This window comes from Pan paniscus, chromosome 7 (genome assembly GCF_029289425.2).
Source record: "Pan paniscus chromosome 7, NHGRI_mPanPan1-v2.0_pri, whole genome shotgun sequence".
NCBI lineage: Eukaryota > Metazoa > Chordata > Mammalia > Primates > Hominidae > Pan > Pan paniscus.
Window position 1 is genome coordinate 151,976,091 of NC_073256.2, and position 26,616 is coordinate 152,002,706.

Below are 26,616 nucleotides of genomic sequence, written 5' to 3' on the forward strand. Positions count from 1 at the left end.
CCCGACTCAGGGAGCCCATGGGAGTTGCTGGAGAGTCACAGTGACTTGAGCACAGCGGTCAGTGCGCCCTGTGTGACGTTAGCAGGGGCGCGGGGTGGACCCTCGGCCAGGCTGGAAGCTACAAAAGCCTCCCCGGAGGCAGGGCTCTGAGGAAGAATGCAAAGAATGAACAGGAATTAACCAGGCAGGGCAGAAGGGAAAATGTTCCAGGTGGCACGAACAGAAACGACAAGGTATGAACACCCAGGTAGCTGGTGCCTCATGCACCTGAGCAGTGTGGAATATGAGAATACCCGTGGTGATGGTCTCTCCAACTCAAGGATGCTCTTCAGCCTGGGCAGGAGCCAACACCCCTTACAAACCACCACTATGGGTAACACAAGCTTATGACAACAGCCCTGCCTCACATGCGACCCATCCGAAGGCATGCAAAGTTCCCATTAAAAGGGGCAGAGGGTATCACTGAAATTGCAGGGGTGAGGGTTGATGCATCTGAAGACCAGATAAAAGAACAAAAGGAAATAAATAATTACATCAACTTCCCAGCGTCGAATAAAGATGTTTGTTTCCCATGAATATATTCACAGCTTCATCCCTTTTTATTTCTATATAGTGCAGTTAATGTAAAACATTGTTTTAAAATAAACATAAGCATTTTTAACATTAATCTTCCACTCCAAAATGCACAACCTTACCAGGATGGTTGGTCTTGATATGTGACTTTATCAATCGATCCTCTGAAAAAGACTTTTCACAAACAGGACAAGAATAACTCCTTTTGTCCTTAATAGAAAGAGAACATAATCAGTTGACTTTCTCATTTAAATCTGTGGTCTGTAAAAAATAACCATCATCATCACCATCATCACCCACCACCACCACCACTACCACTCACGCTATCAACAGTCATCACCACCACCACCATCACATCACCATCATCAATACCACCATCACCACCACTAGCACTATCAACAGTCATCACCACCATCACCACTACCACCATCATCACCATCATCATCACCACCACCAGCACTATCAATAGTCATCACCACCAGCACTATCAATAGTCATCACCACCACCACAACCAACACCACCACAACCAACACCACCACCACCACCACCATCAACAACACCACGACCACCATCACCATTACCACCACCACCACCATCACCACCACCACCAGCACTATCAACAGTCATCACCACCACCACAACCAGCACTGCCACCATCACCACCACCACAACCAGCACTGCCACCATCACCACCACCACCACCACCATCAACATCACCACGACCCCCCTCACCATCATCAACACTAGCATTCTCATCAGCACCATCATTATCATCAGCTTCATCAAAACCAGACAAAGTACATCCTTCCAAGCACATACATACACCCTCTACCTGGCGCTGCACAGCCTGGGGAGCTCGAGAGTAGGGGAATGGGGGAATGGCATCAGCTCCATTTCAGAAGGAAGGGATGGGGCTTAGAGGGGAGAGTTCTGTGGAGGCGGGTGGTACTCAACCTCAAGGCTGCGGGTCTACCACACACACCAGTGCTACTCTACAACCCAAGAGCATATTACATCCGCCAGCACTCAACGCAGGGATTGCATGGCAAGTGATTTTATTGAGACTCACAACCACTCACAAAAGATAGGCGCAGTTCATGCTCATGTTACAGATTAAGAAAACAAGGCCCAGGAGATAAGCCCAAAGTCTGAGAAGAGGAGCCAGTGTTGGAAGTAGAGTGTGCAGATGCCCACCCAGGATGCCTCCTGCCCCTCGGTGTCCCACTGGGGCTGCAGATAGGTTGTTCATCCAGCATTGCTGCAGCTTCACAGCCAGGGCCACCATGGTGTAACATTCTCAATTAGGAAGAAGCTTTTGTGAATTACCAAGCTATGGCTTTTGCTCACCTCCCTTTGCTCTCAGCGCTCACTTGAGGGCGATTTCATATCACTCTTTTCCCCTAGAGTGGGTGTTATTGGTTGAATTCTATCCCCTAAAAAATCATATGTTGGAGTCCTAACCTCCAATACCTCAGAATGTGACCTTATTTGGAGATAGGGTCTTTACAGAGGTAATCCAGTTAAAATGAGGTCACTAGGGTGGGCCCTCATCCAATGTGACTGGTGTCCTTATAAAAAGAGGAAATTTGAACACAGAGCTGCATGCAGGGAGAACACCATGTGCAGATGGAGGCAGAGACCAGAGCAATGCATCTGCCAGCCAAGAAATGCCAAAGACAGAGAGCAAATCACCTGAAGCTCAGAAAGAGGCACGGACCACATCCTCCCCCACAGCCCTCAGGAGGAAGCGGCCCTGCCAACACCTTGACCTCTGCCTTCTGCTCTCCAGGACAGTGTGACAGTAAATATCTGCTGTTTATACCACCAGCATGTGGCACTTCGATTGCCAAGCTTACCAAGCCCACAGCTTACAGAGAGCCAAAGCCTGGTAGGGAGGACTCTGCGCAGATAAGTGAATAAAAAGTAAAAACAAAAAATTCAGAACTACCACTGCAAGGAAATGTTTTGGGCTATGTGTGTTTTGGGGGAAGTTAATCCACTCCACGCTCACTTGGATTTACAGAAGGACTAATTCCCTCTACTTGTGGAGCCCCTACTGTGAGCTCCCCAAGGCACCAAGTGTGTTCCATGCCTTGTGTGATGAATGCTCTCCTCACTGTGCTCCCCACCGGGCAGTCTTCTCCTACTCTAAATAATAAAAAGCACAAGAGCTATCACTTCTTAAGAACTCACTGGATGCAAAGTGCTTTACATTACCATATCCTATGAGGCCTTTAGAAACTTGCCCAAGGTTCACACTACACCGAGGGCAGAGCTGGACTCCAGAGCTCTTGCTCTTATGAGACCCTGACTAGCAGAACAGGTTCAGGGCTCAGAGCCCCTGGGTTCAAATCTTGGTTTTGCCCCTTGTTAGCTGTGGAACTTTGCGCAAATGATTTAACCTCTCAGTGCCTCCGTTTCATCATCTATAAAATGGAAATAAAAAACAATGCCTCCTTCACAGGGTCACAGGAAGGATAAGGGAGATGAAAAAGACATAGAGTGTTTAGAATGGAGCCTCTCCTATAGTGAGTGCTCAATAAATCTGAAAGACTTTGCTGCTGTGGTTTCCGCATTGCTATCATGCAACTCAGCCTGAGACAGCAGCCCTTCTCATGGGCTAATATTCCCTGGGAGTCTCCGAGAGCGGGATCTGAAGGAGCACCCTCCACCTCCTTTGGTGTTCCCCAGCGTACACTTAGAAAAAGTGTACTTTACATTAAAAACCAAAACCAAACCAAACCAACCAAAAGTCCTTCTGAACAACCAAATGGTTTCAATGCATTTCCCACCAAACATCTGAACACCAAGCAACGACAGCCAACCGCACATGTCCAAGGGATCCAGGCACCACTTAAGAAACTGTCCTGAGTTTTCTGGCCAGGCAATGCCACAGATCCCCACACAGGCTACACCACAGGCTCAGGGCTCCTCAGAGCACTCCTGTCACTGTCCTCCTCTGCCCTTGGCCTTGGGCGAGATGCCCCGGGTCAGGCGGGCATCCTGGAGGAGACCTCCACCACCCCTGGCTGCCTCTCAGTGCCCGCATCATCAGAGTTGATGGAGGCATTCAGAAGGGCTTTGCAGGAGTTTACGGTGATCTCCCCTGAGCCTCTGCTATTTGATTTTTTTTCTTTTAATCTCTGATAGTCAGAAAGCAATTTATCTCAGAGCTTATCAGGGGCCCTTATTTTTTGATGCCTTTGAAGACTGTCAGAAGGACACAGATGGTGGTAAAGGGTACTGGGTGGGGGTGGTGGGGGGAACTCTTAGGACTCATTTACTTCTTTTTCAAAACCTCAGTTCCATACCAGAGATGAAAATTCAGACTGACACAGCAAACTTAAAAAGAGTGGTGGTTAAAAGAGCTCCCAGCAGAGATGGAGAGTCTGAGAGACCCATGCCTTAATGACGGTAGGAGAGCCCAGCTTTTGGAGTCTGTTTGCTCTGACGGAAATGGCCTTCAAAGCAATCAGGACCCTTTGAAAGAAGGGAGACGCTGCACGAAGCTGCAGCATGGCCTGGGGTGCAGGGTCAGCCCCAAGCCTGAGGCTCACAGCCCAGCTCTCTGCTCCGGGCAAACCTCATCTGGTCTATGCCTTAGCGGCAAGTGCTTTAAAAAACAAAGGTGGGCCGGGCGCGGTGGCTCACGCCTGTAATCCCAGCACTTTGGGAGGCCGAGGCGGGCGGATCACGAGGTCAGGAGATCGAGACCATCCTGGCTAACACAGTGAAACCCCGTCTCTAATAAAAATACAAAAAATTAGCCGGGCGTGGTAGCGGGCGCCTGTAGTCCCAGTTACTCGGGAGGCTGAGGCAGGAGAATGGCGTGAACCCGGGAGGCGGAGCTTGCAGTGAGCCGAGATCGCGCCACTGCACTCCAGCCTGGGCGACAGAGCGAGACTCCGTCTCAAAAAAAAAAAAAAAAAAAAAAAAAAACAAAGGTGGGGGTTTCTACTCAACCATTTCTCAGGAATAAAGGCCACAGTTATGGCATGTGCTTTCCTCCATGGACTCACTCATTCATTCCTCAACTGCTACAGGGCCCCTGTTATGTGTCAGGCGCTGCAATGAGGAAGAGGTGTGAGACTCTCAGGCGCTCGAATGCTCATCAAGAAAGAGATGTGTCAACACGTGGAACCCAACCATCAGTGAGGATGTCTGCAGAAAGTGCAGCAAAGCACAGGAAAAGTGATGCTGAAATTGCAACTGATTTGAACAAGTTAGAAGAGAGCCAGAAACGTGCTCGATTTGGGATTTCAACTCAAGGGTTTTCCTTTCCACTGGAAATAGGTCTGTTTTGCCATGTGATGCCCTTTCAATTTAGAATCTCAGTTTTTGCTGAAATGAAGCTGTTCTATACACAACTTGCTCTGGTAGCCTGAGGTTTCCTGGACAGTGGATAAAACACCTAAATGGAGCAACACAGAAACAAACTTGTTTGGTGATCAAGTAAGAAAAGACCATTTTCTTATAGCTCTTGGGAAGGGAAAACATTATGTGCAATCATTTTAATTAAATAACATTTCCTCTACTTTAAAAGTACACATACTGACCGGGTGTACCCATTTATTTCCAGAAGGAGATTGAAAGTAGCTTCGTCTACCTTCTCAGTGCTTTGTTGGCAATATATTATTTTAGCTTATCTCCAGAAAGTACATGTAAGATTTCTTTTGAATATGTGTACCTTGATAGCCAAAGAAAGACTATGCACTTCTCAATGACAAAGGTTAAGTATTCTAAACATTTGTTGAGAGACCATCAGACTCAATAGATGCACCACCGCCAATCACTATTACTATTCCTCTTCTTCCTTCTCCTCCTCCTACTAAAAAGGAGGATTAGAAGGATGAATTACTCTGGACAGGCCCCTCCCTATATGCCGTGTCCCTTACGAACATCATCTCGCTAAATTCCCATGGAGGTGGGTCCTGTTGTCATCATTTCCAGGGGATTTGTTAGGTTACGGAGCCACACCACTTCTAAGTCCCAGAGTCAGAAAGTAACATCAAACTTACCAACTCCCAAGCTCAGACTGTAACTGCTACAAGACCCTTAGTATCAGGTATCTTTGAAGTTTTCTGAGAAGCAACACAGGCCAGAAATAAACGGAATAAACTGGCATATCATAAACATCTGCCAGATGCTGCACTTCCTGCTGCCTCACACTTTTGTGTCAGAAGGAACTTTAAATAACAGATTCTCAGATCCCACCTCAAATTATGGTGGAGGCAGGAGCCCAGGAATGTCATTCATAACAATTATCCCCATGAGACTCTGACTGAGGAGGTCATGAATTATGTGATTTAGGCCACTAAATATGTATTTAAGGAGACCCACAGGGGTCACCCATCTGACAGCAACACCCAGCACATTCATGCACACACACTGACAGATAAACATTTAAACGCTGAAACAAAGGTCTCTGAAAATAATACTTACCCTTGGTAGAGGTGAATAATGCTGACAAGTTCTATTTTATTTTATTCTGTTTCATTAATAAGATATCCTAGCTGTGAATCACTAAACTGATTTCACGACCTTCTAATGGATCTTTTTTTTTTTTTGAGAGACAGAGAGAGAATGCTGACTTGGGTGTTCTGTACAGTACATATTTTCTAATGCAGTCCTCACAGCCCAAAGAGGCAGAGGAAAGTACTTTTTATCTCCGTTTTTATAGATGAGAAAACTGAGGCTCAAGGAGGCTAAGGATTTGCCCCAGATCACAGAGACAGATACGGGGCTGAACTCAGGCACATCAGAACCTAAAGCCTCCTCTCATCCTACTAAAATCGTCTCAAGTGCCCCCTTTATAAAGTTTGCACAATGCTGTTAAAAGTGGATTTGCTCCAGAAATGTCACTGACTAACTCTCTTGACTAGGTCCCCATATTTCCTCAATGCCAAGACATCTCTGACTATAAGTTGACATTATTTAGTTACTAATTGGAAGAAGGAGGTAGTGGGAAGAAACTTTGTTAAAGGTACACATTCTTTCCAATCATTAGGTTTATCCTTGGCTAATAAATGGCTGTAAGAGTCACAGAAACAGGCACTCAGCCAGATTATCCTACAGTCCTGATGCAACTGGAAAGAACTTGGATATGGGCCCATTTGAAGGGCAGGTGGGAGAGATGGCTACTTTTAATCTCCTTTGTTTCTGCTCTTCATGGGAATCTGTGCTGAAAGCAGTAAACACTGAAACTAATGCAGAAGGCCAGGCAGCCAGAATTATAATACCTGCTTCCATCTCCAGGGTCACAGGTAAGGAAACCAAGCCCCACGCCGGTGCAAGGTCTCGCCCCAGGTCCCATGCCTTTCCTGATCAGAACAGCACCATTCTCCTGACCTAGCTAGACCCTGCCATGATCACAGTCCTAAGATCAACCACATGGACATCCATAAGGCACTTTCACATCACAAAGCACAATCACACTATCCCACTGGAGCATTGCCACCATCCAGAGAAAGCAGGGAAGTATTTTTCACTCCACTTTCAGGTAAAGGGAAATAAAGACCAAGCAGTCTGCACAGACCACAGACGTAGAGCCAGAACCCTGTCCTGTAACTTCAAATTCCCAGTTTTATCCATTTCATGGCAGCAATAATGGTACAAGTGTCAAAACAGTGACAATGACACAGCTAAATACTGGTGGGTAGTGAATAAAATAATTTTTCTTAGATGCTTCAGAATTTTTCTTAGATGCTTCATAATTTTTGAAAACCCTTTTAAGGAAAGGTTAATACTTAACCTCCTAGAATTAACCTCCATGCTTTCTTAGGTGATTTCACAAAGAATTAGATTGAATCCTGTGGATTTAAAACACTCTGTAGTTGGGAGGTGCTGTCTTGGTGAAATTACCACTAAAAAAATGCCATCAACTGATGAAATGCAGTGTATCCATGCAATGGAATATTATTCAGCTGTAAAAAGGAAACCATGGATGAATTAAGTGACAGAAATGAGTCACAAAAGACTGTATTGAATATACACATTTTATGATTTCTTTCATATGAAATGAAAGAAATTTCATATGAAAGAAAGAACAGGCAAATCCACAGATATAGAGAGTAGATTAGTGGCTGCCTAGGGCTCAGGGAGGGGAACAAGGGATGGCAGCTGATGGGTACCAGGTTCCTTTATGGGATGATGAAAAAGCTCTGAAATTAGCTGTGGTGATAATTGCACAACTCCGTGAATATACTAAAAAAAAAAAATTTGATTTCACACTTTAATGAGCAAATTGTATGCTATGTAAAATATATCTTGATAAAGTAAAGCTGTTACCAAAAAAAATCCACGTTAACTGTCCTTGAAAATACGGAATTCTATTTAAAACACTTTGCAATAGCAACTTTATTATCAGATCAAAAGAGTCTTCATTAAGGGAAAGCAGATCTTTTTTTTTTTTTTTTGTACTGTGTCAACATTTTCTTGGTACCCTTGGCTTCATTACAAAAATAATTTGCAGGCTCAAAAGACAAATGTCTAAACTAAAAATCCTGGAACCTGTTTTCATAAATCATGCTATCTTACTATGTTGGCAATATGGTCCACCTGCTTCATGGAAAATGTTCAGTAATTCAATAACCTGGAGTAAATACAAAAAGCTTCCCCTTGGTTTGTGCTGTTGACTCTGCTGGGAATTTCCTCCTCACTCTCTTTCCTGGCCCAAATCTACTCATAACCTCAGAACCCCTTCCTCCAGACAGCCCTCAGAACCCTTCCTCCCAGGCCCTTTCCAGGCAAATTTTTTTTGGGCGGACAGTACATTGTTGCATTGACGTCACTGTCCCTCTCACGTTGCCATTTTGCCATTACTGTTTATTGTTTAGCTCCCCCTTCACAAAACCAAGAGCACCCTGAAGGCAGGGACCAGATCCTACTTGAAAATCTCAATGCCTGACACGTAGAGGAGGGGGCCTCCAGCCAGCGCTGGCTGGCTTTGGGAGCAGCGGCAACACATTCACCTTTAAAAGCGTTTCAGCTGGAAGAACTGCAAATATCAGTAAGGGAAAAGATTGAAGTTAAACTTACAACTTCTAAGAAAACGTGAGAGCTAATGAGAAGCAGGCTAGCATATCTCTTTTATAAGGTCAACTGAGTCACACCCCCTTATTCAGCACACTGCTCTTCTCCTGCAGTTAGTTGCATAGAAATTTTATTATCGTAGCATAAAGCACAACTGCCACTTAACAGCACAGAAAGAATCAGCACAATCCCTGCCCTCACGGCACAACATCTGCCTCAACCACATTCCTTCAGATGATGGACAAGTGTCCAAGAGACCTACCAAGAACCATGTGGTTGCTGTTAATGACCAACTACAACAAAATGGGCAACCCTGGGCAGTGGTGAGAATGTGGGCTTGAATTCTGTCTCTGTCCCTTACCAATGGTACGACCATGAGCAAGTTACCAAACGACTCTGTAATGCCAGGCCCCTAATCTGCCCAGTGGAGGAAATACCCCAACTCCTAGAAGTAATAAGAGAATTAAGACTGCACAAGGAGCTGACCCACAGGATAAAGACAGCAGCTGTTCCTTCCCTTTCCCCCAACATGTATTTCCCCAGATGCCATCCTACATGTTGACATTGAAGAGATAAGCCTCTCAGAAGGAAGATAACCATAGAAAGTTGAAAAGAGAAACGTCTTTAAATGCTGGTTTATTAAGAAGAATGAAGGCAGATGTGACTGGGGCCAAAGATCTCAGTGCACATTCCTGACACTCCCCCACTGATCATGAGGCCCAAGGATGTGGCCAGGAGGCCGGGCATCAGCAGCTGGGGTAAGAAAATCACTGGGCTGAACGATGGGTCCCTAACAACAGGCAGGCAAGATTTGGGCATGGAAAAATACATACAGTCCCAGGTGGTAAAGCTCACTTACAACTTCCCTTTTCTTGTCATTTTTTCAGCCTATGTTTCAAAATCTCTAAATCCAGAGCAGCAAGTTCCAAAAGGAGAAGTAGAATCAATAATGATAACAGTCCATGACACACAGTGCTTGCTCCATGCCAGGCACTGTTCTAAGGCATTTACATCTATTCTCTCACTTCATCCTCATCCAAGGATGGGTAAACTGAGGCAAATAGGTCACATGACTTTTCCCAAGGCTAAACACGTGGTAAATAGGGAGCCAGGGTGAAAACCCAGCAGTCTGCTTCCTAGTTTTTATTGCCATATTCAAAGGCTTCTCCCAAGAACTTGTTCTCATATTGGCTTCACTCCCTCCCGACTTCATATGAGTTTCCAGCAAAATCACTTTAATGAATTCTGCCACCTCACTTTTCCCGGCCATAATAGCGTACTGGAATCAGTATCTATGTAACAGCGGTTCCATGAAGAATTACAAACAACATGCCTTCACATGCTACTCAAAGAGAGAGAGACAGAAAGAAAAGGAAGGACAGAGAATGTGTAATGAGAAGTGCCAAATGACATGCGATAGCCGGTACACAGTCAATTACATGACAAGCACTGTGCCAAGTTCTTTAGAGTACTGTACATATGTGTGTGTGTGTGTGCGCACATGCATATAAGTGTATGTGTGTAGGTGTGTATAAGCACGTGTATAAATACATGTATATACACATCTGTATATGTGTGTGTATGCATATGTGTGTGGATGTATATAAAATACATTTTTTAAAAATATGTATCTTATACAGAAGGCTATTTCATACAGGTCTCAGGGAAGACAAGTGACTTGCCCAAGGCCACAGGGCCTGTGAGAGTGTTGGAGACAGTGTTGAATCCAGGTATCCAACCCCAAAGCCCATGCTCTGACCTACTTACCACACCCAAACACCTGACTTTACCCTTAGTGACAAACTGTTATGATTTTTATGCCAGGAAACCATGGTAGCACATCAAATGTCTGAAGCTTCACTTTTTGCTGTCTGTAGCATAAAAAGGCATTCAATTAAAACAGAACCACACCTGGGGCCAGATGTGCTTCCTTTATAACTTGAAGAAGTCTCAAATCACTCTCAGGTGTCAGCCTCTTGAGTTAGATTAGAATTTGCAAAAATAAGCATTCATTCATTGTGTTACAAGATCCTCCACCAAAGACCTAAAGAAATTTACCTTTGTGAATATTAACAGCATATTGAATTAACATTTCACTTTTTTAAAATAAACGTGCTTCAAAGACATTCTCTCCCAGAGACTAAAATAAATAACACAACACTGTGACAACAGCGGTCATCAACATCTACTATGCTCTTACTCTGAACCAAATACTGTTCTCATCACTGTACAGCATTATCTAATTCAACCTCTCAACCACGTTCAGTAGGAGCTATTACTGTTATCTCTGCTATTAATTATTCTTTAAAATGTCATTTGAGAAATTCTGACTTTACTTCTACTCTATAGATATCTCTTCTGTAGACTTTATCTGATGCTAAAAAAATTTGCACAGGAAACAATTTATTCCATCTAATCTCTTTTTTCAACGTATTAGAGACTCTTGCTATGAAAGGAACCTGGGAAGCCTCTGCCACGTGCACAGCTGTGTAAGGAGAAGGACCTCTCTATGTTTTCAGGGCTGACCTGCAGCGGAGACACCTACATATAAGCATAAACTTGAGAAAGCAATGAGCACCCAGGGGAGACGGGGCTGCCGCTTGGGCTTGCTACTTACCAGTGCTGTGTGAACTTTCAGATGTGCCTGTAGCTTATATTTATCTGGAGTTGAGTAGTCACAGCCGTCGGTGGGACACTTCAGCAAGATGTTACTGTGTTTCTGAATTACGTGGCGTTTAAGGCAGTTTTTGGTGATGGAAGAATAATGACACTGAGAGCAATAATATAGATGTTCCCGGGTGTGGGTGCGGACATGCATATCAAAATGCACTTGGTACCAAAAAAGTTTGCCTAAAAAAATATTTTCACATGAGAACAAGGAAGTTTCATTTTGACTGATTTTGAATTTTTTAAATTATTATTATTTTTTTATCTACAATATCTATCTCCCTCTTGCGCTTGTCCGGGTCACCCTTCATACTTTTCACCACATTTCTGTCTGAAAATTACTCTTCAAAGGTGGGAGGTTGCAAATATTAAGGGTGCTACTATTTTTTGCATGATGTTAGGGCCCGGAGAGGAGGAAGCCAGTGTTTACTGAGAACCAGTTATGGTTCCAAATACCATGATGCACATGCATAAATCTACAAGTCTCTAAGTTCTACCGGCCCTCCTGGGACAGCAGGTCTGGAGCTGGATTTTCTATATCCTGACCACCAGCTCCCCAGGAGTTCCAGGAGCCATGCTTTCATTGTGAGTTGCAGGGTGCTATTTGGGACCTCCCTACAGAGAGCTGCAGCCACTTTCATAACCTCTCTTGGCTGATATAGTAGTTGGCCACAATTTAAAGCTCAACTTTAAACTTGTCATGTGCCAGAAGAAAGATTCTTCTTGGTTAGAGTTCTGGTAGAGGTCATGGGTAACCCTCAGCACACACACCTAACCAGGCCAACACCGTCAACTGTGCAGCCATCCCGGCCACCTCCACAAGACTCCAAGCGCTAACTGCCACACAGGGTCACCGTTCCTATCTACAATGGAGGAGGGTGGCTCACTTAGAAGGTGCTCTTTGCAAACAGACATGAGCTCAAATCAAATGCAAGGTGACCACAGCATGATGGTTGTGGACAGGGCCACGCACCGGCGCTGCCTTTCCTTACCACAGTATTCACACTCCAGGTCTCCATAAACCTTCCGGATCCGCTCACACAAGCTGGTGTTCATTTGCTTCTTCTGTAAACTGTTCAGGACCTTCATGAAAGCAGTGATGCCTGACCGGTGCTCAGGGGCAGCTTTGCAAGAGTCAGGCTGATGTGTGATGGTGTCCCCACCACCAGCTACTGGAGGGAGGAGGTCTGAGGCTTCAGCTGGGTTTGACCTGAGACACCTGCTGGGATCTGGGTCACCAGCTGAAAGCACAGCCATGTTCTGCCCTTCCCCTAGGGGGCTCTGGGCGCCATGGCTTTCCTGATCTGACCCAGCACTCTGGGCCTTGGACAGCAGTAGTGTGATCACTTCACCTTGCGTCTGGACTGAGCTTCTGTGCTGCATGTCTGGGGGCTTCTCAGGAGCAGCATGAGCCTCTGCGGAGGAGCTATCATTTTTCAACAAAAAATCATCTGAAACCACCTCTTGAGAATGCAGGTCTGAGGAGGAGACCACGGTGGTTTCCAGCTCACAGGGTGGCAGGGCTGTGCTTTCGGCCTGCGGGGAGGCCAGGTGCACAGCTGGGGCAGGCATTTCCCCAGGGGCCTCCGGCTCCTTCCGGCCCTCGTCCAGCTGAGTGTCCCCAGGACAGGCCTCTTCCTTGAGTGCATTCACGCCCTGGAGGGCAAACTCCTCTTCCACCAGCTGTAGCTGGTCCCCCAGAGCTTCTTGCTGGATGTCCCCACCAGGTTCCAGGAGGCAGAAGCTCTGGTTGATGGAACTGGTGAAGACCAAGGCCTCCTGGGCAGCCCCGTGCACCTCTTTGATGTGGGAGCGCAGCCTGATGGAGCTGACGAACTTCTTGCGGCAGACGGCACAGACGTACACGAAGGGGTGCTTCCTGACATGCAGTTCCAGCGCCTGGTACTTGGTGGCCCCATGGCCACAGAGCTCACAGGCAAAAGGCCACTTGTCTCCGTGGACCAGCATATGGCGGTCGCGGTCCAGCTCGTTCTTGAACTTGCGCTCACAGATGTGGCAGTCATAGAGCAGCTGCCGCTTGCCCTCCCTCGTCATCAGGCAGAGCTCGTCCAAGGCCTCTTTGACCTTCTTGTCCTGTGGGTCATGCGCGTCTCGGATGTGCTTGATGAGGTTCTTGACGTCAGAGTACTTCTTCTTGCAGAAGCGGCAGTGCTGCTTGATCTTCTTGTGCACTCGCTCGATGTGCACCTTGAGGTGGCCCTTGCTCAGGCAGGTGAACGAGCAATAGTCGCAGGCGAACTTCTCTCCAGTGTGCTTGCGCAGGTGCACGTTGAGGTTGGCCTTGATGGCACTGGCATAGCTGCACTGGGGGCACTTGTATGGTTTTTCATTGGTGTGGATCCTCAGGTGGGCCTGCAGCGAGTGCTTGAACTTGAAGACCTTGTTGCAGTATTCACAAGTGAAGATTTTGAGCTGAGTGGGACCTAGCCTAGAAACAGATGACAGCATGGTTACATCTGGAGACCTTGAATGTTCCTCATGAACTCTACATCCTTTTCATGAACCAAACACTAAAGGCTGAAAAGTGAACAAAACTGGACAGACGCTGGATGGGTGCATTCACTCACTCAACAAACAGGATCAGAGGGCTCGTGTGTGCCATGGTCCTTCAGGAGCTCACAGTCTTGGGGTAGGGAGGACAGGTTGGCAAATATTTGCATGACAGTGTGGTATGTATTGATAGGAATATGCACACCACAAAAAAGGAAAGAGACCTCTAACCTGGATTAGGATAGCTGAGAAAACTTGAGGAAGAGATGTCTGTCTGGACTGGGCTTCAAGAAAAGGAAAGAGGGAGGCAAGAGAAGGAAGAAGGAAGAGGAAGGACAGGTGTGCCATCCACAACTCGCACAATAATAATGAGCTGTGTTCCAAGCTGATCTAGGTGGATTCTGTGATATTTTAACAGGACTAGTCTTAATGGAATGAATTCAGTCTGCTGCATAAGACTGGATGCAACCATCTTTTCAATAGCTTGGTTAAGCCAGACTTGCCTATTCATTCAACCAACTGTTGGGGGTGACTCTTTTCCTTTCTGCAAGTTTCCATGTGAGGGCCAACCACTAGGGAATGACCCCTGGCCTTTCTTCACATCCTTACTTCTTCCCAAGAAAAGAGAACCAATGTGTTTGATTGGTGACTTCAGAGCAGGACCTAAGTCACAAGCTGAGCTCTGCCTATTTCTGGTGAGGATGTGCCTGCCTGGGGTGAGCATGGGGTACAGCGGGCACTTAGCCAACTGGGCCTCTGTGAGCCTGGCTGGAGCAATCCAGGACTGCGGGTGGGAGAGAAAGTCTTTCTCACTCTGCAGGCAGTAACAGGAGGCTACTGCTGACTTGTACCACACTGTTCTCCTCCACAGCTCTGTCAGTAATAGAGCTGGCATGTGGCTCTCCATCTTCCTCCTCCTCTATCATGGTTGGTTTAGAACGTAGATGGGGAAAATAGGGTTGCTGTTTATTAACTTTGTATTCCATTTATTCATAAATGGCCACCATTTGTTAACACCTGCCAATGTGTTTCAGACACTGCGTTAGATTTTATGTATGTGGTGAAGAACAAAAGCATGGTCTGCCTGCCACATGAATTCTGTCTCTTTCACTAATGTGTGTGCTGAATGAGATGGTAACAATAACAGCTAATAATTATTGAGTATGTGTAGTATGATAAGCTCTATGCTAAGTATTTAATCCCAACTGTATTGTTATACTCATTTTACAGATGAGAAAACTGAGTATTTGCCCCATGTTGTACAGTTAGTAAGTGGTGAAGTCAGGACTTGAATCTAGGAAGACTCTCTGACTCTAGAGCCTACACGTGCATGCTTATCCTCTCTACTGCCTGAAATCACTGACATGCAGCGACCCTGCCCCAGAGTGACTGTACTGCAAAGAAGTCTCCCTGTGTGGGGTTTCCATTGCTGTTGGAATGGCCAAGCCTTGTTTCTGAAACCAGCAAATGACAGTCACCAAAGTACCACAATAGGCACCAGGGACAGGCACTGACAGATGAGTCTAAGGAGGCAAATGAGGCTTCTTCTCCAGCCGTAACTGCTTTCTCTGGACAATGTGTCCAGGTTATCCAAAAAGGACCTCAAACATACTAATAATCAGGTTGTGCTATTAACCAGATACCATTCAACTGTACCCACTCTCACTGTAAAGTCTATAGTTATAAAACTATCCACAACACAGGTGGCCTTGTCTTTAAATTTAAAATATTTAAATGGATTGCAGTCCATAAATACCAGAGGGTACAATCCACATGATGTAATTACAATATTTAAATTTGGAAGTTACTAGTATGCCTGCATGCTAAGCCCAAGGCTAATTTAAGGAAAGTAATTTGGATCTTTCTCAAATGACAAAGATATCCAGAAGATGATACATATTATTGGCACAAAGAATGCCAAAGAAAGAAACCCTGGATTCATAACATTAATCAAATAAATAAATCAAGACTTTGCATATTTTCTCCTCTACTGCAAGATCTAAATGGTCTTAGGAGAATCTTTTGCTCTGACTTTTTGTATTATTAGGCAAATACCTGGTAAAGCCCTTAGTGCCCAGGTTCCCCTTGAGGATAGTGAGTCTGATGAGGATGCTACACAGCCTCCATCTGACCCTTAAGTCCAAGTCATTGACTGTGACAGCGAACTGATGCCAGAGCTTCGATGTCCATGCGAGTTCTATGAAGTCACTTTATTCCAAATGCTGCCTCCTCAGAGAGGTACTCTCACCACTGCTTTTACAAAGGAATCCGGCCAGGCACGGTGGCTCACGCCTGTAATCCCAGCACTTTGGGAGGCTGAGGAGGGCGGATCACGAGGTCAGGAGATCGAGACCATCCTGGCTAACACGGTGAAACCCCGTCTCTACTAAAAATACAAAAAATTAGCTGGGTGTGGTGGTGGGCGCCTGCAGTCCCAGCTACTCAGGAGGCTGAGGCAGGAGAATGGCGTGAACCCAGGGGGTGGAGCTTGCAGTGAGCCCAGATCGCGCCACTGCACTCCAGCCCGGGAGACAGAGCCACAGAGCCAGACCCCATCTCAAAAAAAAAAAAAAAAAAGAAAGAAATCCAGCAGAACTTTAAGAGGTCCTACTCCTTAATCTAGTTAATCCACTTCTGGGAATTTATCCAAAAGAAAGAATACAAAATTCAGATGATGGTGCTCATGGCTCATTTTCCACAATAGTTAAGAATGGGAAGCTGTTCGAAGGTACCAACATAGGGAACTAGTTTGTTTGCACGTTTATCTTTCTTCACTTGTTCATTCCCTTAAAAAAGTGTTCCAGGTACTCAGGATACAAAAGGGAATGAAAACAAGCACAGCCCTGCTCTCTGGAGCTCATCTTCCAGAAAGTGCCATAGGCCAGCCTACGTACTAAATATAAAAGTAAGCAGACAAGGACCATCAGGCTCCCTGTGAGAAGGATAACGGCCAGACACTCTGAGAGTCCAGTCAGGGTAGATTGACTTGGTCTAGGGACAGGGAAGGCCTCCCTGAGGACAAGACATTTGAGCAGAAAGCTGAAGGACAGATAAGCATTAACTAAGCAAGAGGGAGGAAAGGCATCCAGGAAAAGGAAGCAGTGCCTGCAAGAAGAGACTAAGGAAGTGAAAAGAGGCCCAGATGGCTGGAACAGATGGCAGCAGCAAGAGTACTGGGGAACCACAGCAGGTGGACAAGGCTCAGAGGTGGCAGGGCTAGTCTTGGAAGCCCCCTGTACCCCTAAGAGCAAGACAAAGCCTAAAAGGGTAACAATCAGATGCGCATTTTTAAAAGATCTTGTTGGCTCCAATGTCAAGAGTTGAGTTGATAACACTATATCCTCATGAAGTTATGCCTTGTTGCTATAAAGCAAAATGTTTGTGATTCATTTGAGTACAAAGGCATATAAATGTAATGTGATTAAGTTTTAAAAAGTGACAGCCGGGCACAGTGGCTCACGCCTGTAATTCCAGCATTTTGGGAGGCCAAGGCTGGTGGATAACTTGAGGTCAAGAGTTCAAGAACAGCCTAGCCAACACAGTGAAACCCCAACTCTACTGAAAATCCAAAAAAAAAAGCTGGCCATGGTGGTGCACACCTGTATTCCCAGCTACTCAGGAGGCTGAGGCAAGAGAATAGGCAAGAGAATAGCTTGAACCTGGGAGGCAGAGGCTGCAGTGAGCCAAGATTGTGCCACTGCACTCCAGCCTGGGTAACAGAGTGAGACTCTGTCACAGAAAAAAAAAAAAAAAAAGTTTTACAAAGTGAGATACAAAATCGCTATAAAATATAAACTCAATTTTATAAAATACACATGCTGAAAAAAAGGCTGGGAGAAAACACATTTAAAATAATAAGTGGTTATCTTTGGGCAATAAGATCATAAATGACTTTTTTTCCCTCAGTTTTCTGAACTTCCAAAATTTTTTATATAATAACTCTGTATCATTTGTTATGAGAGAAGAATTATATAACCTAAAAGTTTTTATCTGTATTTTACAAAGTAAAATCCTTATGCAAAAACATCTCTTTTATAGTTATCTTATAATTTGCACAATAAAATATTAATAGAATGCATGACAACAAAAATATAGCCTAGATCTGTTGATTAAATATTCAGTGTATTTACCTGTAACTAGATTAACATTTAGCTGAACCTCCCCCCCAACAGACCTTGAAATATTGTGAAGATAATTAATTAAGGTCTACAAATCAACCTGACTTGAAACACAGAATGATTTTAGAGACTTAATTCTATTATGAATTCACCAAAGGAATGAGTATTTTTACAACTTCATCAATAAATTCAATTGTTCACATTTACAAGAATAGAGGATTGAAGCTACAAATTAATGAAGCATACCACATGATATAATAATATAATTTAATGAGAGCACTACATGTGCCAGGCACTTTGCATATTTTATCTCTTATTCTCACTACTAAACTAAAATTCTATTAGACAGTCTTAAAATTGTGCAACAAATGTTAGATGCAAAGTAACGTTTGTCAAGTTACACTGGAGTGTAAGCTTCATCAGGGCAGGGGCTGCAACTGATTCTTTGTCATATCACCAGTGCCCAGCACATAAGAGGTGTTCAATTTGTTGAGCTGAACTCATACAGAGTAGTCTAGAGCCAACCTAGGTCTATTTCATTCTGAAGCTTATGTTCTACTCAAAAACACCCCATTTCTCTTCTTCCAGAAACAGAGGAAAACCACTGGCAACTGGCATTTTCTTTGTCTTTCCTTCTAGCTGGGAGAAATGTTTTCAGACCTCTGGGGATCAGAGTTTGTTAACTGACTTCAGCAGGTACAGGCTAAAGACAGACAATTTGGGGAGACTGTAGAGAAACACACTGGTTTGCTATGGGTGGTCAACTGATCCAGTGTATCTGGAGGACAGTTTTTAATGTCAGTTAAGCACTAGGCACTCATATCCTTTGCTGTAGCAATTTCAACTCTAGCAATTGATTCCACAGGAGGTCTTGAAGTATGGAAAGATGTATACACCAAAACATTAATCACTGCGTTGTCCGTAATAGTAAAAACTGGCTATATAAACTAAAATACATCCACATAATAGCAAACACAGCTTTTTAAACTGCGTACTAAAAATGAAAGACTTTCAAGGTGTAGTAAGCTTTTAAAAAAAAGTTGAAAACAGTACTTTTGGTATTTAGTATTTGCAAAAAACAACAAAATTAAACCAATATATGTTAGTATATTTCAAAAAACTTGTAGAAGCACATGAACTAAACTACCTCCAGAAACAGTAACTCTAGGTTACTTTAATGCCACATCATATGGGACATGTGAGCCTTCTGCAACACACTTGTGTTACTTTTGAAAGTGGGAAGGAAATAAAGATTTTTCTAAACGGTAGTAAGTGAAGCTATAAATGTCTAAACCTTTACTTAAGCTATGTTTCTATTTCTTTTTATTAAGGTAAAAAATAGGTTTTCTTTAAATAAAATGCTCTGGCTTCATTAAGCCAGTTGGTGCTCAGTTCTAAAAGCATGCTACTCTGCAACACACTGGAGGCTCAGCGAGCACACCGAGGGCTGCCATGGAGGGGTAATTCTACTGCTGAATCAAGGAGTCAGTATCTCTTATAAACAAGTTTATAAGCAGAATCCAAACGAACAAGCATGCTGATCCTTCCTGCACTCTGTGGAGTTCACTCACATGCAACCTCTGGCTGAAGTTACACAGAACAAAACACTTTACCTGCTTGACTTCATTGGTTGCTCATAAGGTGTCTGCTGAATGGCGTATTCCTGGTAGCCTCTCCGAGGCACCAGGTCTGCTGAAGTGGTCTCAGAATTTGTAGCTCCTGTTTCAGGGGGCCCAGCCTCCACTGGCACAATCTTGGTAGCACCTGAGATTGATGCAAAAGGCATTGCTTATTGAGAGGCATCGAAAGTGGGCACTGACCCCATCGCAGCAGAGGGGATGGTGCTGGGAAGTCTATTTCTATACTGTCTGATACCCACGCGAGATAGTTTTCACTCAGCTCGCACATTTACATTTTTTGGGCGAGTGTGTGTGTGTGAGTGTGTGCATGTGTTTGAGAAAGGACAAGTTTTTCAATAATCTGTCTAAATGTCCTCGAGATATATTTTCACTTGATCTACTTATATTAAAAAGTACACATATACACACACACATATACATATATATGTATATACATATACATATATGTTACTTGCAAGGTTTTATATAGGATCACCCGTGTCAAACTGCATTAAAGAAAAAGATCCAATTTACCCCTTGTTTCTCGAATTGCAAAGGAATTATTTATACTTTTCACCCTTGCTTAAAGAAATATCAAAATACTACCACTAATTTTTAGAAAAATCATAGAAACTTTCTCTAGCAACAATTGAAAATAGGAAATTCTCTTCTGGGCTTCTTATTTTCCAGAATAATACTATTCTGAAGTGAGTAGGGCAGACAAAGTGACTTTCCAGAAAGTTCTTCTAGTCACACGATTTTATATGGTCTGTTCTCTACCGATCACCTTGGTCTGCAGTGACGTACAGAAGGAGAATTTATTCAGAGTTTTCATTTTAAATAATGAGTTACTCTTAGCATTGAAAATAGGTACTTAAAAGGCTGTAGCTGTCCTTAAAATCCTAAACTTAATTTTTAAATTTTATTTGACAGCAATCACCTCAAGCGCATAGGGAAAAAATATTATACTTTGAAACACTATTATAAACTGCTTTTTAAATTAAGGGTCCTATCCTAGAGGAGATCTTTTTTAAAAATATAGTGTCACATATCCACCAGCTATTTCATGTAAAAGAATACAGAGATGGAAATTTCTAGTATTATATTTGGTGAACCCTTCTAAAAATACAAAAAAAGATCAGAGGCACCCCAGGATACCACCTTAGGACATTTCCCACTGTCTTGATCTTAAAAGAAAAGAAAAATGAGAATAGAACTCTAACCTTTGAGAGATGGAAATAGTGGGTATCTATGTCAGTTTACATCTTTTCTATGTGCAGAGAGGAAAAAAATACAAAACAGACGGTGGGCAGAGTTAGCATGGGTTTTGGAGCAGCAGCCTGCATGCGTCTGGCTGAATGGGCCGGCCTCACATGCAGGACAGCATGGCTGAGAGCAGGAGGGGAAGGCACACACCCAGGAGAAGAGCTGGGTGAGGGGACGAAGAAAACAAACTGCTGCCGGAACCACTACTCCAGCAGGAGCAGCACGGCGGAGCTGTGGGACTACAGCGAGAGCAGCGGCCCTCACAGCCGCCCTCACAGCTTCTCCTCCATCCATTAACCACAACACCTGGGCAGTAAAGTAAGTCTCATCCTCTCAAATTAGTGGGTGATTAAATGGAGAGCCCCACCAATGCACCAGCTCTGTGTTCTGACTCAGACTGTGACATCAGGCTGCCCTTGGCACAGACTTGCCAAGGGTCTTGCCTTGTCCTTTCCCGCTTGGTGCAGTCACCTGGAATTGCTTCGTGTGCAGTTAAAACCACACTTATGATGGGTTTCTTCGCCCCAGAAAGCTGTCCGGCCTCCTTTCCTGAGATCTTCTGGACTTTCTCTGTTTTCTGTGACCGTGGTCTTTTCGAGGCTTTTTCCCGATCATCTTCCTTACACTTCTTTTCTAGTTCAAGGTCAGACTCGTTACCTAAGGAGCAAATACCAAGATGCATAAGGTATCCTTTTATATCAGTGGCAGAGTTGGAGGGTAAACACTACTCTTTCACGGGACAGTAAAGGAAACACAGCTCTTTGGTCTGCAGTGCCACGCAGACCACGGAATCACTGTAGGTACCACGGTGGCTCTTCACTCCTTCACTCGATTCAGTACATGTTCACTGCTCCCCGCCACAGGCCATCACCTAGGCCCTGGGCGTACACTGTTGGGTGAAGCAGACACAGTTTCTTGTCTTGTCTTGTCTTCATGAGGCCTAGCAGACTTCAGAATCATTAATAAACAACACTGCACAGAAGATAAGGTCTCCAAGATTTATATTCTAAGAAATAAATCATTCACTTATTCAACTTACACTTATCAGCTACTGTCTGGTGCCAGGCATGGTGGACAAAAGGAGTGATAAGGTACAGACCCTGCTCTTGAGGGCCCCACCGTGCAGGGGGAGAGGCAGACATGCAAACAGCACAGGCAGTCCAGGGCAGTCTGCTGCACACCGAATGAAATGAGCAAGGGTCTGAGATGCTTATAGGAAAGGATGGTAGATTCTCCACTTCGTGGGGAGGTAAACCCTTGGTTCACATAAAAAGCAAGCATGTGCGAAGCAATGGTCAGGAAATACAGGCAAGGGGTATAGGGCAAAGGAGGAGTGGGTGTGGTGGAAACAATGGTGTTCCAATCTAGGGACAGATGGCAGAGCCTAAGTATAAACCAGTGCCCAAGTATCCCGGGTGGTGACAACTCCATGAGGAAGCAGGGAGATAGAAGTAAAACCAGGGGAGGGCATCAGAGCTAGGCCCTAGAGGGCCCTGAATGGCCATGAGAAGCCTGGAACCTTCCTTTGGGGAATCGGGGGTGAAACATCAATGTACATGGAGACCAGTCAGGCCTGGGGAGGGGGAGAAGCTGGAAGGAAAGGAGGCTCAAGTTCCCACAGAGGACCAGCCTGCTGGGTCTTCTGATGGCTCACAGAGAGACTGGAAATTGAGATTTACATGAAATCTTCTGATTTTTCAAGGCTGACTCTAGTCTAAAATTTCTTAAAACAATGGAAGAGCAAAGGGAAACAATGCCTGGGGCCTGCCTGCTGCCTCTGGAAGGCCATGGAGAGCCACAGGTGTCTAAGCCGGGAAGGGCTGGATTATATTTGTGCCGCTGCTGCAGACAGCAAAGTCAACGGGTTCAAAAAATGTTGAAATACACTGAAGAGGGAACGTGTCAGCCACAGAAAGAACAACAGCTAATTCCACATGGCTACCCTTGGCATTAGCCTGAGGGGTAAGAAAAGCTTCGATATCCAAGTGAAGAACAAAGGAGCCACCTCTTGAATGCACACTATTTGAGAGCCATCTCTTGAATGTACAGTATTTGAGATCCCTAAGGGAGGAAAAGGAGTTTTCTCTTTCTTAGAAATAGAGCCACAAAACCTCAAATAACCTGCCCAAAATTCACTTCCTCAGAACATATGACAAATGCACAGGGAACAATTCCACATAAGCCTTTCTCAGCCATGAGTGTGGAAACGGATGAAGGGAAGCAGGGTGCGCAAGCGCAAGGTGGGGGTCCAGAAAGTGCTGCAAGGTCGGGTCATAGGGAGGTGAGATCGGAACCATGCAGTAATATGGCAGAAACAGGAGAAACCAAAGGGAGATAGCCAGAGTCCATTTGGTCCGTCTGTTTCCAGTGATTCAACTCTGCCTAAAGCCAGTACCCCAAGTAAATGTACCAAGGAATGCCTGAAGGGAAAAGATAAAATGGAGGAGTATTCTTTCTTAGGGAGGCAGGCTGGTTCGAGGAAAGCTCACTCAAGAAGAGGCAAGAAAAAACTTGGCTAATGGCAGATTGATCAAAACAAACATTCTAATTTTCTATGTTCTATAAAGTTTTTTTGGTGTTCGTCCCACAATCCAGGTGCTTGGACCATTTTTAGACCTAGTGAAACAGTTTTATAGAAGTTCTTTCATTCACTGGAAAAGGTCCTTAATCATATAACTAGTATCAGCACTAAATATGGTAACATTGAGCTAAAAAGAACGAATAGATGAGATCATGAATCAGACAGAACTGCATCACTCTCCAAGGCTAAACGGAAAAAGTCAAGACCATCAGACGTGTCCCTCCTTTGAAGAGCATCATGACTCCTATAAAGCCGGAGAATGAGGAAAACAAGTGATCTCAAAGTCACTGGCAGTGCCTACATTTTGTAGGCTTGATTTGCATCATGCCTAACAGTAGTTTTCATTTTATTTTACTTTTTAGTGCCTATAATAAAAACATTTCAAAAGGTCTACAAATTGCCTGAGTCACAGAAGTTCTTTTTGTGGCCTACATACTGGGTGATACACACGCATAAATAACTATAGCAGAATATATTGAATGCTATAAAAAGGTAGAAACAACATTTTACAGAATTTTCTGCTTTTAAAATGATGCCTTGCTTTATACCGGAATTCACCATGGGATACAATTCAATATGTGGGTGATATGCCAGGAACAGATTTGTTCACATTTAAAAAAAAGACCTGAGAATTAGAACTTGCCAGAAGCTCAACCCAGGTTAACAGCATGAATCAACAAAAACCAAACGACATTCACCTACACTAATAAGAAGCAGCTGAAGAGATCACCACGCTCTGCAACGGATAAACTGTGTCTGGATAAACCGCGTCCGGACTCTGCTTTAGGCATTGTATGTTAGGAACACACTGCAGAACCGGGGGGCTGGACGTGGGTGAAGGTCTGGCGCCATGCCGTTTTAAAAGCCAATGGAGACCTGAGCTGGCGTTGGTGGAGAAGAGAAGACTGCACAAGAATCTCATCTCTCCCCTCGCCATTCCTACAGCTCCAATTTGAGTTTCCTTCCCCACGGCTGCTTCGGGGTGTGCATTGTTGGTATCCACCCTACCCATTCCCAACACCCGTCCCTCCTGGAGTGTGATGCCACCTCCCACTCCAGGAACTTGGAACGCTGCTCCGTCTGAACAGCTAGGGCTACAGGACCCAAGCCTGGCCAATGGGCTCTGAGGAGAAGGGTCCAGGGACTTCCAGAAGTGGTTTTCCTTCCTCATGAGAAAAGTACCGCCTCTCTTCCTCAGCTGGGTATTGCTATGTCCACTGCCAGAACTGAGGCATCCACCCAGCAGCTAGGAGAGGCCAAGTGAAAGACCATGATAATGCCTTGGGCATCACAAAGAGAGAGGTGGATCCTGGGGTTTCCACAGCATAGATATGCCTCTGAACCAGCCCTTGAACCATTGTGCCTGGACTTCTTGTTACACGAGAGAACATTCTCATTGTTAAACTCATTTTTAACCAGTGCCTCTGCTAACAGTATCTTGACTAACACACTCTCCGAACCATCCTCCTCCACCTAGACCCTAGAGGAACTGTTTTAAAAATCCAAATCTAATCCTGTCACTTGCCTGCTTAAAACCCTTCATCAGGCTTCCTTCCCATCTCCATTAGGAGAAAGTGCTAGGTAAAGTCCTCCAAGAATTGCCATAAATCCTCTCCCACTATCCCTGTACCATCAAGGCCATGACTTGCAAGCACACGCCCTCACGTACTTATCTCCTACCCCTTTGGGCTCCAACAATGCTGAACCACAAGTTGACCGACACCCGGTCCTGTTTACAGCCCCTGGACCTTGGCACACAGACATGCATTGCACAACGTCCTGATCCACACACCTCTGCTTGTCTGAGTGACAAGCCAAAAGGCAGCTCAGATTTCCCCTCCTCTGTGATACTCTGTACCCTTCACCTTCTTACCTCCTCCATTCTCCTTACACACACACAGAGCACCGAACCAACGGTTGGACTTTCCCACACTGCTTACAATTATCTGTTGACATGCCTTATCCATATTGTGACCTCTTGGAGGTTGGGTCCATGACTTCTTGGGATTTTATGAAGCCTAACGTAGGCCTCCAGAGGGCTAGAGCCAGACAATGAAGAAGACCTGCTCTGTTGTGTTCAAAAAGATGAAGCTAGGACCAATGGGTAGAGTCCCCTGCGATAGATCTCAGAGCAGAGAAAGGAACTTCCAACAGTTAGAGTTGTCCAAGGAAAGGGTGTTTTTCAGACACGTTTATGAGGAGGGTTTTCCAGGAAGTCACAGATACCATTGGAAATGCTGTGGAAAAGACTCTGAACCACATGGGAAGTCAGACCAAACAACGTCTAAATCTCTAAATTCTAAGGCCCTCACATACAAATAGGTGGAACTATTACATAAGGAAGAAGGTAGGAGAAAGGAAGTTGCAGGGAGAAAAGAAGGAGAAAGAGTGAAAAATATGAGAGATAGTAAAAGAAAAACCTGGAAGAGACAAAAGAGCAGGGGACAGAACACCACGCACCTTCAACCCACTGGACCACACCAGCCTCAAGTCTGCGCTGAGTGCAGGCTCTGGTCCTCCCCTCAGCCAGGGACAGTGGGGTTCTCCTTGTATCCCATGGCCCAAACGTGACTCTGGCAGCGGCTAAGGTGGAACCAGTGCTCTGGACACTGTCCAGGCAGACAATTCTGGGAGTCACCATGGCTGGAGTGGTGCGATCTTGGCTCACTGCAACCTCCACCTCCGGAGTTCAAGTGATTCTCGTGCCTCAGCCTCCCAAGTAGCTAGGATTACAGGTGCGCACCATCCCATCCAGCTGATTTTTGTATTTTTTTAGTAGAGACGGGGTTTCGCCATGTTAGCCACACTGGTCTCAAACTCCTGACCGCAAGTGATCCATGCACCTCGGCCTCCCAAAGTGCTAAGATTACATGTGTGAGCTACTGTGCCTGGCCCATGGCAACATCTTGAGAGTCAAATCCCCACTACCTAGAGCAGGGACCCCACTAACAAGCCCTTGGCATTGCTCCTTCCCTGTCTCACTCTTCTCACTCCCCCACTCCTGCTTCCTGGGAATACCACTCAGGTAAACTACCTGCAGCCAAAGCTGCTTCCAGTGGGGAACCTAAGCTAAGACTCTGCCCACTCAAGACTGCCCCAAATACACACCTCCAAGCCCCCACATCCTTCATCAATTCTCTGTGGCCTCATGCAACATGGATCCACAGTCCACGGACATTACATTCTATTCTTGAAAGCTTCAGAAGCTTCAACACTAAACTTTCCAACCGATTCAGGCACCATGGTGCC

General features: G+C 44.9%; 1 protein-coding gene across 4 annotated transcripts in view; it reads right to left on the reverse strand.

Moving 5' to 3' along the window:
• The window catches only part of ZFAT (zinc finger and AT-hook domain containing), a 321,691-nt gene that overhangs the window by 109,673 nt on the left and 185,402 nt on the right, over nucleotides 1–26,616 (reverse strand). For all 4 annotated transcript variants that reach the window (XM_063606918.1, XM_055116972.3, XM_024929945.4 and 1 more), the window contains 5 exons: nucleotides 21,258–21,443; nucleotides 19,515–19,665; nucleotides 12,265–13,721; nucleotides 11,223–11,455; nucleotides 696–783 (listed from right to left, as the gene is read on the reverse strand). In XM_063606918.1, the coding sequence (XP_063462988.1) occupies nucleotides 696–783; nucleotides 11,223–11,455; nucleotides 12,265–13,721; nucleotides 19,515–19,665; nucleotides 21,258–21,443 (2,115 nt within the window). The remainder of the gene's footprint in view (nucleotides 1–695; nucleotides 784–11,222; nucleotides 11,456–12,264; nucleotides 13,722–19,514; nucleotides 19,666–21,257; nucleotides 21,444–26,616) is intronic.